The sequence below is a fragment of the Rhinopithecus roxellana genome, chromosome 6, assembly GCF_007565055.1.
Source record: "Rhinopithecus roxellana isolate Shanxi Qingling chromosome 6, ASM756505v1, whole genome shotgun sequence".
NCBI classification, from domain to species: domain Eukaryota; kingdom Metazoa; phylum Chordata; class Mammalia; order Primates; family Cercopithecidae; genus Rhinopithecus; species Rhinopithecus roxellana.
The window spans coordinates 76,451,001-76,468,828 of record NC_044554.1 but is presented as its reverse complement, the minus strand read 5'-3'; the positions used below and the strand labels follow the sequence as shown (position 1 = coordinate 76,468,828).

Genomic DNA, 17,828 nt, shown 5'->3' with positions numbered 1-17,828 from the left:
GTCACTGTCATTACCTGCTGATTCCAGTAGGAATTTCTTTATTTTCTTTCTCTAATCACTGACAAACTAGACCCACACCTTCTCTCTCTCTCTCTCATTCACTGAGCAGCACAGCCCCCTTTAGTAATAATGGAAAACATGCAAGTATTACACTTGCTTTTCCTCTGCTGCATCTGTTTCCTTATTTATTTTGATCGGGTAAGTGAGAACTTTGTCTTTCCTGGCACTGAAAAGTATTTACGTACATTAAAACAGAATGTGTTTAAATTTTGTAAAAGATACATTTGCTGGAGAAAAGAGAGTCTGGTATTTTTGGGCAATTTGGCCTAGAGCTGAGGAGGGGGTTTAAGTTAAAAAGTGACCATAGTGGTGAAAGAAAGGAGAGTAGCCGAGTGTTGCCTTCTCTCTTCTTTCCCCCTTTTCAGGCTCTTCCACTATTGCCTGTTACTACCAGTCCTGCCCTTATGACCTTCCTTTACACCAGGTGAGGTACAGGTGCCTGCTGGTGCAGTGGGGCATGGGGCACGTTAGCAGGGAAGGAAGAGCATTTCCGAATTCTAGAGCCCTCAGTGGGCAGTGAAGAAAATCCCTGAAGGTTTGGAGTCTGGAGAAGAGCAGGACCAGATCTGGGTTTTAGAAAGGTGGTTCTGGTGTCTGTAGGTATCTGGGTACAAGAAGAGAAGCCAGAGACAAGCTTGTTAGAAGGTGGTTAAAATAATTTGTTCAAGCGAAGCTGAACAAATGATTTGTTCAAGCGAAGCTGAACAAATGATTTGTTCAAGCGAAGCTGAACAAATGATTTGTTCAAGCGAAGCTGAACAAATGATTTGTTCAAGCGAAGCTGAACAAATGATTTGTTCAAGCGAAGCTGAACAAATGATTTGTTCAAGCGAAGTAAAATAATTTGTAAATAATTTGTTCAAGCGAAGCCTAGACTGTCAAAGAGGCTTGGAAGGGAAGGAAGGGAAGTGAGAGGATCTGGTGACTTCCCAAAGGCCAGAGTGAGGAGGGAAGGGATGGCTCTAGGGTGAACAGGGCCTGTAATTCCAAGGGGAGAGCTGAGGGCAGGAGGTAAGAGAGGAGTTCAGTATGAGTTAGGTTGAGTTAGCCTGTAAGGTCCCCACGTGGGTGAAAATAAAGTTCCTGGAATTGCCACATAGAGCCACTTTGAAGGCAGATGGAAAAATAAGGCAAGCTCAGGGGAGAGCCAGAAGCTAGAGAAATACTTGGGAGTTCTGGGCTTAAATCTTGGTGATTGAGGTGATAACAATGGGATATGGGCTGTGGGACAGCTCTTGGGAGATCATCACTCTGTCCCTCTTACACGTATTTCCTTAAGAAATGTTTTTGCTAAGGCATCATTTGTTCTGGAAGATCAATGAAAGACAGTTTTGCTTCGGAACAAAGACTAAATTATTTGCCACTAAAATAGCAGCAGCTCAACCATTAGTTATGAGATAACCATCATCGGTCTCATACACAAGAGCTTCTCTTGGAATTTTGAGTTCCTTTTAGCAGCTTGTTGAAAGCAGATTCATGAGAGAATCTGTGCTAGTGCAAAATACCTCGTGCCCATTAACTAATACTTCAGGTATCTGTTGGGGTCTGAGCAACATGAAAAGGCACGACCAGCCCATGCGTCACTACAGACACAGACAAAGCAGCAGAAGCCCTTGTTTGGTTCTCTTGCCTTTAGTGTCTTTGGTTCTTAAGTTCCTGTCTGTTAAGTAGCCTCAGCTTAATCATATCAATCTGGTTTGGTGGTTGAGATTATAAAGCGTTTCCAGTCTCTTCTCAGTATAACTACAGAAGCCTTGTGAATAGAGAATCTTAATAATAAAGCTTATTCGAAATACTCATCATCTAGGTAACCTTTTTGAAAAAACGATCTCAAGTTATAATGCTCAGTTCCCACAGTTTTTATTGAGCGGATTGTTAGCAAGCATCTCATATACTTTGCTGCATGAGTGCTTAAGTTATTTGACAACATCAGCACGGCTTCATACCTGTATCTTGCAATTTTTATAAAGGCAGTGGTTTGTAATGCATGGCTGTGATTTGAAGGGTGGGATTTTCTTTCTGGAAAAGGGTTTAATAACATTTACAGAAACAAGAAGGCAATGCCAGAATTGATCCAACTGGCTTTTCCCTTCTTAAGGACCAGCTTCTCAGCTGTCCTGTGAGCTGGGAGAAGCCCTCTTGGCCCATAAGGCTGGCATTCCAGCTGACACACTGTAGTTACTGAGATTGAAATCAATCACTGGACTGTGATGCTGATATTGCTGCTCTGCAGGGCAGTTACCTCCAATCCCCCCTGTCCACGGCATATATTGAAAGGGATTGCTTGTGGAAATAGATCTTGGAGACAATTTTATATATTCAGTTGTATTAATCATTTTTTTTCTTTGACCAAACTAGGAAAAAATGTAGTATATAAGATTGTTCTTAAGAAGAACAATTTTGTCTGTTAGAATATACATTTGGTGAAGCCTTTTTTCGTGAATTAAGTTAAAAAGATCATTTTCCCCAAACAAACAAACAAACAAACAAACTGATCTTACATTGTTACACGTCACATTAGTTATTTAACATGTGCATAATATTCTTAGCTTCTTAGCTGGGCAGTAATCTCTTAAGAAAGCAAATACAAAGCTATACAAAACTTCTGTGTTTTTATATTCCTCATAATTCCCATGGTGGTATTAGGCCTATAATGATACCATTTTATAGTAAATTTGTTTTGGCTACAACTCGATTTTAGTGGAAAGTTCACATTTCATATTTTCAAAATCTGGATTTCATTTAGGTTTAGAGGGAATTTCAGCACTTAACTACCTTTTATTTGCATCTACCTTCTATGCAAGCCCATATATGTAAAACTGGCATGTCAGGGTTATTCTGCTGTATCATGGGGTGAGTAATACTCCATCCTCAGGATTCAATTGGTACATTGTAAAGAGGTTCTTGCTAATTGATTTTGTGAGAACATTTGGCCTGCAAGAGGATTATGTTCCTATGGCGTTACTGACACAACCTTTGTTAAAGCATGAGTACTTTTCACTAATATAATAACAATTACATTGTTTGCCCTTTATTCCTCCTAACTTGATAGATAAATTTGAGCAAACAAAACTGAAAAGTAATTTGTTCTTTTTTTTCCCAAAGGTCTCATCAGAAAATTGAAGACTCTGAAGAAAGCAGTGATGAAATTCTTGCGCGTCTAACATCTGCGGTAAGACCTCGCAATTTTCCTGCCTAGGGGTGCAGAAATAATGAAGCTGGGGTCCTAGAAGGAAAGTTGTTTGGCTGATGGTGTAGAGAGAGATTTTCCCTGTGGCTGCTCATCATTGTGGGAGGTATGAGGCAAGGCAGAGGGAGATAGTGGCTTTGACTTTCTATATGTGGGTGGAGCCTGCCTTTGCGAGATCACAGATATTTCTGGTGGAAACTTCCTGCAACCTTTGTGGAGGTGGAGGTGTAGCATCTGATATTTTACATGCAATATGAGTTAACCTAGGAAAGTTGTGACCTGCTGCACAAAGGAGAAAAGACTCTCATTAGGGAAAAAAAAGAATTACTTCAGCCAAAAAAGGCCAGGTCGCTAGTTTTTAATGTACCATATTGCAACATTTCCATTCTGTTTTTTAAAGCTATTGATTAGACTTTGTTATAGCCTTGTTGGCTGAAGGAAAGTTCATGGCTTTCTTCATAGGAAAAGCTGACTGTGGTCACTAATCCTTGAGTTTCAGTTTTTGACAGGCGCTAGCAATCCTGTGTCACCAAACCTGTACCTATTGACTTGGCTATTTGGAAACTTTTCTAGCCTTCCCAAAAAATTATTTAGTTCTGCTTTAACTCCATTATTAAAATGGTAATTGCTGAAAATCGTGGTTGATTGGGTTATGTGTATGGATGAAACTGGTCTGTACAGAGTTTTATACACTAGGTCTTGTCAACTGGGCACAGCTTGAAGATTGAAAGTATCTTTCCTACTCCTCTGGAATGCAGCTTAGAAAAGTAATTTTTTATTAAATATGTGTGTTCATTTGTTCTCACACTGCTTTAAAGAACTACCTGAGACTGGGTTATTTATAAAGGAAAGAGGTTTAATTGACATACGGTTCCACATGGCTGGGGAGGCCTCAGGAAACTTACAATCATGGTGGAAGGGGAACCAGGTACATCTTGCATGGCAGCAGGAGAGAGACAGAGTGAGAGTGTGTAGGAGGAAGTGTCAAACACTTTTAAAACCATCAGATCTTGTGAGAACTCACTCACTATCATGAGAACCGCATGGGAAACTGCCCCCATAATCCAATCACTTCCCCCCAGGTCTCTCCCTAAACACCTGGGGATTACAATCCAAGATGAGATCTGGTTGGGGACTCAAAGCCTAACTATATCAATATGATAATCAATGGTGTAAAAAACATGAAATGGAATCTTGACAGCATATTATGAAAACATATTTAGACCTTTTCAGTTTATTGACCAAAAAGGAGTGCCTATGGTGTGCAGAATTATAATTAGCCATCTGTTTAAAAAGCATTCACTATGGGCCAGAAACTGTGTTAAACGTTGTGTGTTTGTGTGTACACACACATACATACACATTCTGCTAAGCTGTACTATACAACAGCACGATGAAGTAGGTGGTATTACGTCTATTTTATAGATATGAAAGCTTACAGAGTTTGAGTAGCTTGCCTAAGTTCACTCAGCAAGAAAGAACAAAACAAGAGGCAGAACTCAGAATTTTTATCTCCAATATTCTCCTAACTACTATGCCTCGTTTAAATATATGTAATAAATAATGTAATACAGTTATTGGGATAGTTTCAGAAGTGATAAAGACATGTATGATTTGGTTCCTATAGCCATACCAAGAAGATAAGACAGATATATTCAGAAAGCTGATATATAAAGTAATTGGAAATTGTGCACAAAGAAAGGTGGTGAGTAAGTAAAATCGTAAATTCAAGGACCATAGCAGAAAGCTTCGCTGCAGACACTGGACTTGAACCACCATTGAAAGCAGTCAGGATTTGGAGATGATAATTAGGAGGATGTGTATTCTAGCTGTGGAATTTATTGTGGGCAAGCACAGGAATGAGAAAGTACAATGCAAAAATGTAAGTAGACCCACCGAGTTAGAGAAGAAGGTCCTGGTTAAGAAAAATGAAATATTTTTTTGAACAACAGATTAATGCAATGAAATAGATGTTCAAGAATGAAGATAAGTTGAAGATAGGGAGATTGGTTAGAGGCTGATGAAAACCTAGTTTATGGTGGTTTTTCTGGGAACCAAAAGAAAGATGACTTCAAAAAGGAACACAAATAAATTGATTTTTTAAAAACCAGTATGAGTAGGTAAAGGTGTAAGACTGAGATAACTGAAGTTCTGAACTTGCATTACTGGAGACATGATGATATTCTTAGGAAGATGAGCAAATTATGCAGTAAGGAAGGTGATTTGGGGGGATATGTTGCATTTGAGGAGATAGGAACATGAAAATATGCAGGAAACACCTGGAGACAAGAGTCTGAAGCTCAGGGAGCTTCTGGGAGCCAGTCACAGAGAAGTTGCAGATTGAAGACCCAAGTAGAAGATAGAGTCTGGGGAACAGCCTTAGCAGAGGGCAGTAGGGAGACGAGAGGACAGTGAGAGGAAATGGAAATAACTGAGTGGTTTATACCATGAAGGTCACATTCAAAAGAAACTCTGAAAAGGAAGGGATGGACAGCAAAGTGTTCACTAGGGATTTAGTTGACATAATGTTACTGGAAAAATCCCCAGGCGAAAAGACTGAATAAAATGAGGGAAGATGCTGGAGTGGTATTTAGGGTGGTATTTAGAAATGAAAATAAACGGCAGAGAGGAAAATTTCATCTCTTTAATTGATGGGCAATCGGCCTGCAATATTGAAAATATCCGGTACTAAGATTAAGGACCTTGATTCTTATTTCTTGCAACAGTGTGACCAAGTTGAGTGGTTGGACTAGACAGTTGATAAGTTCCTTCAAGTTCTAAAATTCCATTGTTCATTCTAGAAGCATTTGTTAGTGGGCAGCGGGGGTAAGTCCACCTCTTCATAACATAGTTGTTCCTGTTGACAATGGCATGTAAACTTTGTTACCTAGGTGATATTGTGTGCAGAAAGATATTTACATACATCACTCAAGGAACAGTTCTCATCTACTGTGACCCCTAATCGTGATAAAGGAAAGCAGAAGTGACATCTATAATGTAGAGTTGCCAATGTACTCTTTGAGAGTCTGTGTTTTGGGGGTATTGGAATGGGACAGTGGTTTCTAGCAGTACAGTCAACTGCGCCCTCTTGTATATTCACCATTTTTATTCAAATGTGGGATTGTTGCATGTGACTATCTTAGAAAATTTCTCATTTCTTTAACCCCAATAGTTTATTTCCTGGTCCCCTCTTAGGTTCATCAGGAGGAAAAGTCCTGTCATCTAAAAATATATTACCTGAAATTTTACTCTGGAAGAGGATGCACATGAGTTTTCATATTGAAGGAACATGAGAAGACAGTGCATGTGTAGAAATAAGAATGTCTTTATGATTCAGTCAAATGTAGGGTTGTTAAATGTACACAAGCATGAGTGATTAAAATGTTCCAGCCATGTTTCTAGTGGTCTTCAGGAAAGAGCCATCTTTCCAAGTGTCAGACATACAAAAACCTAAACAGTGAAACTCTGTAAGAAGTTTTTAGCTTAAGGAAAAAGGACGTGGCTATAATAGACCCTTTCCATTACATAAAGTCTACAAAAACACTCTAGGAATTATCTGGAAGCAGTGTGACTTTCTGCATTCTAACTTACCACCTTGGCCTCCTTTCTAATATCCTTTGGTGCTACACATTTTGTTAACTTGAAAACCTCTTTTCATCAACTGCGAGTCTCTGTTGGTTTGATAAAGCTGGCAGGCCAGGAAGGACCTTTGAATGACACAGCTCATCAGTTTCCACCCCTGAAGTTCTGAGCATTGTTTTATTTTTAAACATGAATTCTTCCAGTGTTTGTGACAAATAGAGTATTCAGAATTGATCAGACAGGTTTAAAATATTCATATTACAGGCCGGGCGTGGTGGCTCAAGCCTGTAATCCCAGCACTTTGGGAGGCCGAGACAGGTGGATCACGAGGTCAGGAGATCGAGACTATCCTGGCTAACACGGTGAAACCCCGTCTCTACTAAAAAATACAAAAAAAACTAGCCGGGCGTGGTGGCGGGCGCCTGTAGTCCCAGCTACTCGGGAGGCTGAGGCAGGAGAATGGCGTGAACCCGGGAGGCAGAGCTTGCAGTGAGCTGAAGTGAGCTGAGATCCGGCCACTACACTCCAGCCCGGGCAGCAGAGCGAGACTCCATCTCAAAAAAAAAAAAAAAAAAAAAAAAAAAAATATATTCATATTACAATCCAGGGGTTTGCTTACTCAAACCTAAAGTAGATGTGGGGAAATGTTTTTGGTGAATTGTGTATTACTTTCAAAGCCACAGTTCTTAAGGATGTAAATTTAGGAAATCAGCTAAACTCTGAAGCATTGAAAAGATCTGAGAAGTACTTGGGAGGTATCCAAAGACAGGAAATAGAAACATGAACATTCCTAAATAGGAGATAAAAACGTATTCTAGACTTCCATCTCATGTATACCTAAAATCAACAACCAGAACAAAACATATTAGGTTGTTTCTGTTTTTTAAGGCTAAGATTTTATATTGGAAATTATAGAAATAGAAAAGACAAACATCTCATCTGGGTTTGAATGAAATTTGTGATTTTCGTTCGTAGTCTAATTGTCAAACACCTGAGGTGATGTGAGTTAGGCTAAGTTGCGCCTTGTTTATATTAAATGCCTATTTGATTAGATGGTAATGTGGGAGGCCCTTATAAAGGGACAGGGAGCATGTGATGTGTCCTCTGTGCTGCTAGATTCAATGAAGTCAGCCATCACATGGAGGTGAAAGAGAAGACAGTCTGAGTGTCTGGAATAAAACATTAACCTGGTGGTGGTGGTGGTGGTGGTGGTGGTGGGGAATTTATGGCTATATCTTAAGAGATAAATTAAAATTACAAATTGGGTATTCAGAATTTAGGAAGAGAGATCCATGGGGTTGAGAAAAACACTTGATACTCTTGGATCATGTAACTGCCACTCTTACACCCTTGTGTTCCATGTCAGAACTCATCCAGTTTATAACTTTTATCCATTTAGATGTTTCTGTTTGTATGGTTCTTCTCTATGATCTGGCTCATTTTCTTTGGTTCATCCACCTTTATTGTGGGATCTCTGCCTTGGATGCATTTAATGGTGTTTTCTAAATTCCTTTTCATAAGGGCTTCAGGTATAAGTGATCCATCCTCTGAGAAATACCACTGGACTAAAATCTTACTTGCCAGTCAAGTCCTGTCTCATCTTTCACCTGAAACTTCAGTCATTTTCTTTGAAGGGTGTATCTTTCACAATATCTATAGCCTTTCTTCATCCAGAGAGGTTATAAAATGGCAAGGATTCCTTTAGTTTGTCCTTCTTGGTGACTCTACAGTTTGGATTTGATATATTGGAGAAATTCCTCTTTGAACAAGAATTGTTATGTTGGACAGGAATTTGTTATTCAGTATCTGAATAACATTGACAACTTCTTTGATTGGAAACTTTTAAATTGATACTGGTTCAGTAATAGCATGAGGTTTGGGTTTTGATGAATCTTTAAAAAGAGACGTTTAGAGACTTGTTTAAGAGATCGTGTGCCAAGTTAGCAAGGTCTGGGAGTAATCTTAGTTGCATGAAAGTTGGAGGGATTTGTCACATTGAATACAGATGGTCCTGACAGTGATGGTTTGATGTAACAGTTTTTCAACTTTGTGATGGTACAAAAATGAGACGCATTTGGTAGAAACTGTACTTCGAATTTTGAATTTTGATTTTTTCCTAGGCCAGTGATATATGGTAGGATACCCTCTCGAGATGCTGGGCAGCAGCCATGATCCGTGGCTCCCAGTCAGCCACATGGTCACCAGGATAAACAACTGGTACTCCATGGTGCTCTGTGTTACCAAATGAGTTAGCCCAGCTGTAGGCTGATGTGAGCTTTCTGAGCATGTTTAAGGCAGGCTAGCCTAAACTAAGATGTTTGGTAGCTTAGGTAGCTTATTAAACAAATTTTTGACTTACAATCGTTTTAATTTATGATGGGTTTATTGGGATGTAACCCCATCATAAGTCAAGGATCATCTGTATGTGATAAGCACAATTGAGTGATGAATTTCTATCATATTTAGAAATATGCTTTTCTAAAAATGCAAAACAAATGGGTTTCTACTCACCCTTTTTCCTGGCTATCTGCCTTTTTCTTCCTGGAGAATGCAGAAATGGAGTGTAGGTAATCCCTTCCCTTAGACTATCGCAGCCTAATCAGACATGTCTGTTCCAAGAATAAAAGTTACACCCCCAGTGAATGACAAGCCTTCTTTCTGGCTGCCACAGGATCATGAACATCTTGTTACCTATATTTCTTATTTGTAGGGAACATAAAATTCCTACTTGGAATCCTTAGGCTGGCTCCAGTTCTTCCAGTGGCTTAAGAGCTACTATATGATTTGGGGAAGGGCCAGGCAGATTGAGTTTTGAGGGAAAGTGTCAAGTGAGACCAGAGAAGATGGATCTAGTTCCAAGGAGCATTAAGGAAGCACCAGTGGAACTGCAGTATATGCTGGTAGCAACTTTTTTCTGTGGTTTATAAGGAGCCATAGGACTTGATACTACCTTCTCTCCTTGTGTTTCAATCTGTCCTCTTCCAATGGGCCTTGGGCTATGGACTGTCAGTCTCTAGGACCACGTGGAATGCTGGTTAAAGCTCCTTCTGTTTTCTTCAGTAGGATCTCAGAGTAACACTACACAAACCTATACCTGTCAATACCTGAATAGATCGCTGAATAGTATATTTCTATTGGTTGTCAATAAAAAATTCTTATATGTTCTGTCTATTATGTATCATCATCCTGGTAATAGATCCCCAAATACCATAATATACAGGTTTGGATGTGCATACACACACACACACACACACACACACAACTTTTTAAAATTAATTATTAAGCCATCATCTCTAATTCCAAAGAAACTATCAAAATCTACCCAGATAGTGTGGTAACTTAATTTTTAACTCTAGCCCTGAGAGTTTGGTTTTGGTAAGCAGCATGATACATACTGGATTGCCTACTGAAATGAAGCAATGCAGGGCGGGGGGAAATTTATCTTTATGTGTTCAGAAAGGTGTAAGTGTGCAGAACTCATTCAAGGGTAAAATGTCTCAATGAATCTCTTGGGAATAGGGAAAGAGGGTTGTGTGTGTTTGCATACATGTATATTATGATATTTGAGTATTTCCGAGATGAAAATCACTTTGATATGCAATATTCATGGAAAGTATAGACTTTTTATTGACAAGAAATAGAAATATACCATTCGACTCTCAATGCGGATATTGACAGTCATGGGTTTATGAAGTGTTAATGTGAAATCCTCTCTGAAAGAAGCCGACAGAGCTTTAAAAGGATGATCCATGAGTGTTTCATATTTGGCTTCTTCTTTGTGCATTTATTTAAAATTTAACTTCTTATAGCTGCTTTAGATGAAATGTAAGTTTTGCATACTTCAGTCAGTGTTATAGCTTTGTATAGTATGCCCATATATGGAGGAGAACCAGGAGGCATATAAAACAGTGAAAATTACTTGAATGTTTTGGTGGTGATGGAATAAGACAAATTTTAAATTAGTTTCTGTTATTTTATATTGCTGTAAAAATTAGAATATAATGACATTTTATGTGGATACTGGGTGGAAATAGTGTGAATTCATTTCCTATGTTTGTAAATGTCAAATGAGAAGTCTGACAGTGAGATAACAGTACTGTGGATTATGCTTTGTAGCTTCCTTTTTATTTAGTTGACATTTGTATTGTTTAACTTGAATATAAAGACTTTATCATTTTTTTAAATGCAGATTAGAAAAGTACCTGTAATGAAACGACCCAGAAATAAATTATTATTACTTGCTAGGTTGTTTTTCGTGTGTGTGTGTGTGTGTGTGTGTCTTTTTTTTTTTTTTATAGAAGGATATTTTTTTTTTTTTTTTTTTTTTTTGCAGAAAAACCCTAAATACCTTATTTGGTGTTCTATACTTTTTATTTAATATGTTCTGGGAGCTAAAAGCACTGGCCACAACATATTTAGTGATTCTATAGTATCCCATTACACAGATTGAAAATCATTTTCTTCTATTTTGAACATTGTGATTTTATTTTCACTGTTTTGCTGTTATGAACAGCTCAGAGATGAACTTCTTTATGGGGAAACCTTTGAAGAGACTTGTTTGCAGTTGTTAATGCATTAGCCTGCATTACTGCATTGGATCAAGTGAGAAACGGGTAAGGGGCTAAGAATGGGCTAATATTTGTTGAGTTCTTACCTTGCACAGGCATTCTGATACTGTTTGTCATACATTGTCACATTTCAGTCTGACATGACAGGGTGTATTACCATTGCATTGGGGAGATGAAGCATTTGAGACAGGCATTATTAATTAAATATTGAATTAAGAGTCCATATTAATTAAAAATAATATCTATATGGGTTGAAAACACAGTTTTCCACATTATCATCACTTAAAACATTTTATATTTACTGAATAGATTTCAACAGGTTGGGTTTGGAATGTGATTGTGGAATTCTCTCCTGATTTGAAGGATTTTATGAAATGGTGCCCTTGGAATTATATTAAATAGCATTTTAATTTTTAACCTATTAGAAATTATAAAATACTGGTAGACATGGCTAAATGATTTGGCAGTTTAGAAGTTTATTCAGACTGGTTATCAGGTTTTGTGATTCCATTGTATGAATTCAGAGGAAAAAAAATACAGCTTGGTCCATGTCTGCAAGGAGCTTACCATGTAGAGGTGAATAGCTATAAAGGTTCTCTGTTGTGAATACAAAGTACTGTGGAGGTCAAAGTAAAAAGTCATTTTGCTCAGTTAGGGTTTTAAAATAGGTCTCCTGGAGACGGGGGAACGGCTTGAATGATATGTTGAATATAAAGGATAGTATGAATGAATAGGAAATATTAATAGCAATCTAATTAGAGAGAATAGCATGAGTGAAGAAGCCAGGATGGGGTATGTTTGAGAAATGGCCATCATTTCTGTTCAGCAGAAGTCTGTGATGCATAGAAGGCAGTAATAAAGAATCCGTGTATCCAGTGGGCAAAGTGAAGTGTCTAAGGTCTAGAATTGCAGAGGGAGAGGTTAAGATTTTATGTGGTAGACAGAAATAGCCAGTGAGGCTCCTGAGAGGATTGGAATGTGCTATAAGAAGCTTTGTGTAGTAACATCTTTGTCGGATGCATTAGAATAGCAAGAGAGAATAAGGTTCGTTAGTTAACCCAGGAAACCCTGTTGGCTATCTTGGTTTCATTGAACTCATCTCAGTTCAGCTGAACAGATATCCCCTTTGTATCTCCTCACCACAGGTTCTGCAGTGTACATCAGTAATTAAAATGAGGAATTATTATAGTTAATTGGAATTCTTCAGTTTGAGAACATCGTGGTTGGTTTATTTGGAACAAGGATAGAAGGGAAGACAGCTTTAGATATTACCTTCTTCACCAGGTGCAGTGTGGATCACGCTTGTAATCCCAGCACTTTGGGTGGCTGAGGCGGGCAGATTACTTGAGCCCAGGAATTTGAGAGCAGCCTTGGCAACAAAGTGAGAACCTGTCTCTACGAAAAATACAGAAATTAGCCCGGCGAGGTGGCATGCACCTGTGGTCCCAGCTACTCAGGAGGCTGAGGGAGGATGGCTTGAGCTGGGAAAGCAGAGGGAGCAGTGAGCTGAGCTCATACCACTGCTCTCTAACCTGGGTGACAGAGCCAGACCATGTCTCAAAAGAAAAAGAAATCATCTTCTCCAATTCCCTTCTATTACGGATAAGAATAGGAAGACCCATGGCAATTAGAAGAATTGCTCAGAGACCCCAGAACCCTATTTGTGTTTAGAGAGCAAGAGAGAAGAAAGGGTGTGTCAGGTAAAAATGTAGACTATAATTTTATTCATGTTTTTCACATTTGCTGTCCCTCCCAATCCTAAGCCAAAAGAGGAAGTTATAGAACCACTCTTAAAGTCAGAAGTATATGTTCAGGCAATATTCTCTTTTTCTTCTTCACTAAATTTTGAATTTCACACTGCCTAAGATTACCCCAGCATTGGAGATGAGCAGGCACTGCTTCCTCACCTAGATTGTTTAAATGAAATTTAGTTAGGCTGACATTATAGTTGTGAGAGATTAAACCCCTACTGCAGCATCAGCTCAGGATATAAGAGAAACATTCCCAGACATAAAACAAGGAAAATGGGTTAAAGTTAAGAGGGAAAAAACAACTAAATGGCTTTTGTACCTGTATGTTTTTACTCTCATTATAAAACCAAGTATATACATATAAATGGTTCATTAAATGAACTAGTCTCAATAAGATAAAAGAAGGAAAAAATTTACCCTTTTTTACCAGTTTCCTCAAACAGGTTCTGACTGGTTCATTCCCACTCCTGGGTGAATCTGTGCAGATCCATAGCTTTTTTTCACCTTTCTCAGAGCAGTCTCTATTTCTTCAGATATTTAAAAGTCCATTTGAGTCCAGTATCAGAACTTCAATCTCCCATCCACTTCAAAGCATCTCCTTTCCCCCAACCTGAGCCTGGGAGAAGGGCCAGGGTTGGTTTAGTTTTGTTGACATTTCCCATCATATTTTTCTGTTTTTTCTCTTCCCTGCCTCCTCCTCTGCTTCACTGTGCTGCTGCTGGCTCAGCCAGGGTTTGAGAGGCTAGTGGGAAGAGAGGCTGTATCAAGAAAGGTCTTTCTTGACTGCTACAGTTACAGTCTGGCCTCAGGGTTCTCTGTGTGAGAGTTGTAGAAATCTCTTTTGTTCTGGATGGGGCCATTGTGTGGATTGGTGGATATTCCTATGTGTAAAGAGCTCCGGATTATAATTCCATGGCCCTGGCAATTCCTCTTCTTCTGAAACTTTAGGACTGTCCCTCCGGCCTCTGGCTTCCTTCTCACAGTTTTCTTCTATTGGGGTCACCCCACCTTTTCGGGAGACCTGTTTCCAAAATGACCTATATCCAACTCTCTACTGGCGCATAGGAAGCACGAGGGCATTATTGTCCTGTCAAACCCTGGAAATGGAGGCCATCCCAACACAGCACAGCTTTTCTCTCTTCTTCTGCCCCATTTGCCAGGACTCTTGTAATTTTACAGATGAGAGCAGTCCCTAAACTTTGGGAACAAATGCCATTGAATTCAAGTAATTGAGACCCCTGTCATTTGACTTGAAGTCTGTATGTATGTATAATATTTATCCTTGTAGCACTCCAGCAACTCCCTTTAAATAAATAGTCTTTGTTGATCCCTCCTGAATAATCTTCAAGTCTCCCTAATAATTCCTTGAAGTGGGTGAAGGGATGAGGGTTGCCAACATGATTTTATAGAATTTTGCTGCTTCAGGGCTAATGGAATCTGTGGAGGTGCACCTAGCTCTATCTTTAGAAGGTCTGAGCACTTTTCACCAGTTGTTCTTGACTTTGGGTTTCAGTGAAAATGCTAAGACCACAGGACAAATCTCATTTAATATCCTCTTACTTATAATACTAATATGAAACTATGCATAAGAATATATTATATCTTAGTAGATAACAGAGCAAGTTTTCAAACTTAATAGATCCTATGCCAATCATGAAAAATTAAAGCACCATTTTAATTTAATTTGAATTTGGATTAGAAGAAATATCAAGTAATAAAGTTCAACTTTTTAAAAAGCATCTACAGGTAGGAAACTTCTTTAAGTAGATTAAGACTTAATCTACTTAAAGAAACTGTAGATTAAGTCTTAATCTACTTAAAGAAACTGTGTATTGAGAGTCAGGACAAACACACGTGGGGTTCTAAGAATTGAATGGGCAAAAGACAGATTTAAAAATAGATATTAAAACCTTCCAAAAAACTATTACTAGGCTCTTCTAGTTGTATAACAAAAATTTGCTCTTTAAAACAAAAGAACCTGTGGATTCAGTGGAATATTAGTAGCAGGTTTCAGTGATTTGTAAAGAGGTTTGAATAGGCTATGTAGCTGGGTAAGGAATTATAAACACATATAAGAGATCTGTGTGCATATATGAATTTAATTTATTTTAGATTATTTTCATAAAAATTACGGAACTTCTTCAAGAGCTTATCTATGCAGGTTACTACAGGTCAGATACAAAAGGCACTATGCATATAAATTAAGTCAGTGAATACATGGAAAATATTTGGAACGGTGCCCAGGTACCTAATAAGTTCTATGGAAGTGTGTGTTTTGTTGTTTTATTATTTTATATTCTGTACTCTGTATAGAGGATTAAGGCATCTAGTATAGAACTGAAGTAGGTGACCTTTTTATTACTTCTGGCCTGCAATTCTGTGATACCAATACTTTTCTTAAAACCAACATTATTGGCATGAACCATCTATTAACAATAGATAAAATAATATGGTTAATATATCAATTTTTATATCCCATAGCTAATAATTAGCACCATGTTACATGCAGTGAGTGAATTTAGGATTAGCTCTTTAGACACTGGGACTGGGGGTGATTTTTCCTCATCTACTTTTATTCATTTTCTGAATTTCAAAAATAAACCTACATTACTATAAATTAACAAAAACCACAAAAAAGTGATTTTGTTTAAAAATTAACATAAGTATAAATTAAACATTTTCCAGATTATGCACATTGTGTGCTGTTGATGTGATGTAAAAAATCAGAAAAGTTATGAACGTCTTGATAATTAAGGTTAGCTCCATGCAGAAACTGGAATGCAGGCTTTGTCTAGATAAGGGAAAGAAAAGAACATTCTAGATAGATTGTAAGACTTGAGAGACATCTCGGGGTGAAAATGGAGGCAAATAAATGAGTTAATTTGAGATGAATTTGGGGCACTGGTTGGGACTTTGGGGTACAACAGGAGAAAGTTGTAAAGGGAAAGAGAGTTTGGTATAATCTAGTGAAGATTGTATAGCAAGTAAATCATGTTCCAGAGCTAGGCTGTATTAGCAAGTGACTTTAAGACCCTAATGAGGTGTTGAGGGATAGTTTTTCAGGATCTGTGTCATTCTGTAATGGGTAAAATGGTCCCCCAAACATGAATACCCACTTGGTCCTGCACGTATTACATTACAGGGCAAAAGGTGCTTTACAGATAAAATTAAGGCTACAGACCTAGATTGTCATGTGGACTCTGTCTAATCATATGAGCTTTTAAAATAAAGGAGAGAACTTGCTTTTGTGGGAGTCAAAGCAATATGGCAGAAGGCAAGGTGAATGAAATTCTGAGCCTAAGAGGGTGTCATCGTGTCATTGCTGGCTTTAAGATGTAGGAGCCCATGTGCAAACACCAGAAAGAGGGCCCTAGGAGCTATGGGCAGCTTCCGGGTGACAACCAGCAAGGAAACAGGTACCTCAGCCCTACAGACGTAAGAACTGGATTCTGTCAATGACCTGCATGAGCATGGAAGAACATGCTCCCTGAGAGCTTCCAGTAAGGAGTGCAGCCCAGCAGGTACTTTGCTTTGGGCCTTACAAGAGGCCCTGTGAGAAACAGAGAACCCAGTTGAGCCACTCTGTACCTGGACTTTTGACCTACACAAATATGAAATAATAAGTGGATATTAAGCAGTAAAATGGATGATGATTTGCTATGGAAGATATATTAAACTAATGCACATTTCTTGTTGAATACAAGAATTTGAATTTGGCTTTGAATTTAAATTTGAACCCATAATCTCCTGATTCATAACACAGCAGTTCTCTTTTGAATGTCAGAAGCTGCCAGGGCACAGCTACTTAAGTTGGTTGATACCTATGATGTTTCAAAGTGAATTTTGAAATCTGAAGTCTGTCCTTCATACATTTATAAAGGCTTCAGAATTCTGTAGAAATCTAAAAGTTCGTTTTTAAAGTAAAGTCTGAAAAAGCACTTTAAGCACTGTTTACAACTTTTCACTGAAATGCTTCAGCCTCTTTTATGCTTGTTGCAATGGGACTGGGCTAGGTAGGTGAAATATAATAAATGGAGGAAATACTGATTGTGAAAGAGTTTATAATTTAGGTGGAAGAAGCAGCTTAAACATATGCAATATTAAATAAATTAAAGACTGGATATGTCCTTGCTTCTGTCATTCAGCTCAACTATATTCTAATTATGTGATGAGGATGATAATAGCTAACACTCAAATTGCACTTACTCTGTGTCAGATCAATTAGTCCCAATGATTTATACATGTTAATTCATCTAAATCTTACCACAATCCTATGAGGTAAAGGACTGTGACTCCACCCCACCGTCAGGAAACTACAGCTTCTCTCAAGGTTGGCATAAAATAATTAGAGATTTCCTACTCTTGTTTTAGATTTTTGGATCTTGGGTTCTGAATCTTGTTCTTCCAGGAGGCTTCACTTGTTAGCAGCTTTTATGCGTAGAATTTCTAGTTAGAAACAGTCTTTACCAATCTGAGTTTATCCCAATATCAGTCTTTGTAATGTAACATCCCTACAAGGTTCTACAGGAATCTGTCCCTACAAATGAGAGATTGCTACCATAGAAGATCCCTAGAATGTCTGGGACTTGACTGTTGATGTAGTTACATAACTGCTATAGTTTATAATCTTACCTCCAAAGGGCACAATGATTGGGAAAATATATGTATGGAATGGTG

At 38.3% G+C, this 17,828-nt stretch overlaps 1 protein-coding gene across 1 annotated transcript in view; it reads left to right on the top strand.

Moving 5' to 3' along the window:
• RAPGEF5 (Rap guanine nucleotide exchange factor 5) overlaps positions 1-17,828 on the top strand; it is a 246,904-nt gene that overhangs the window by 68,695 nt on the left and 160,381 nt on the right. Inside the window, exon 6 of the mRNA XM_030933057.1 lies at positions 3,166-3,232. Within this exon, the coding sequence (XP_030788917.1) occupies positions 3,166-3,232 (67 nt within the window). The remainder of the gene's footprint in view (positions 1-3,165; positions 3,233-17,828) is intronic.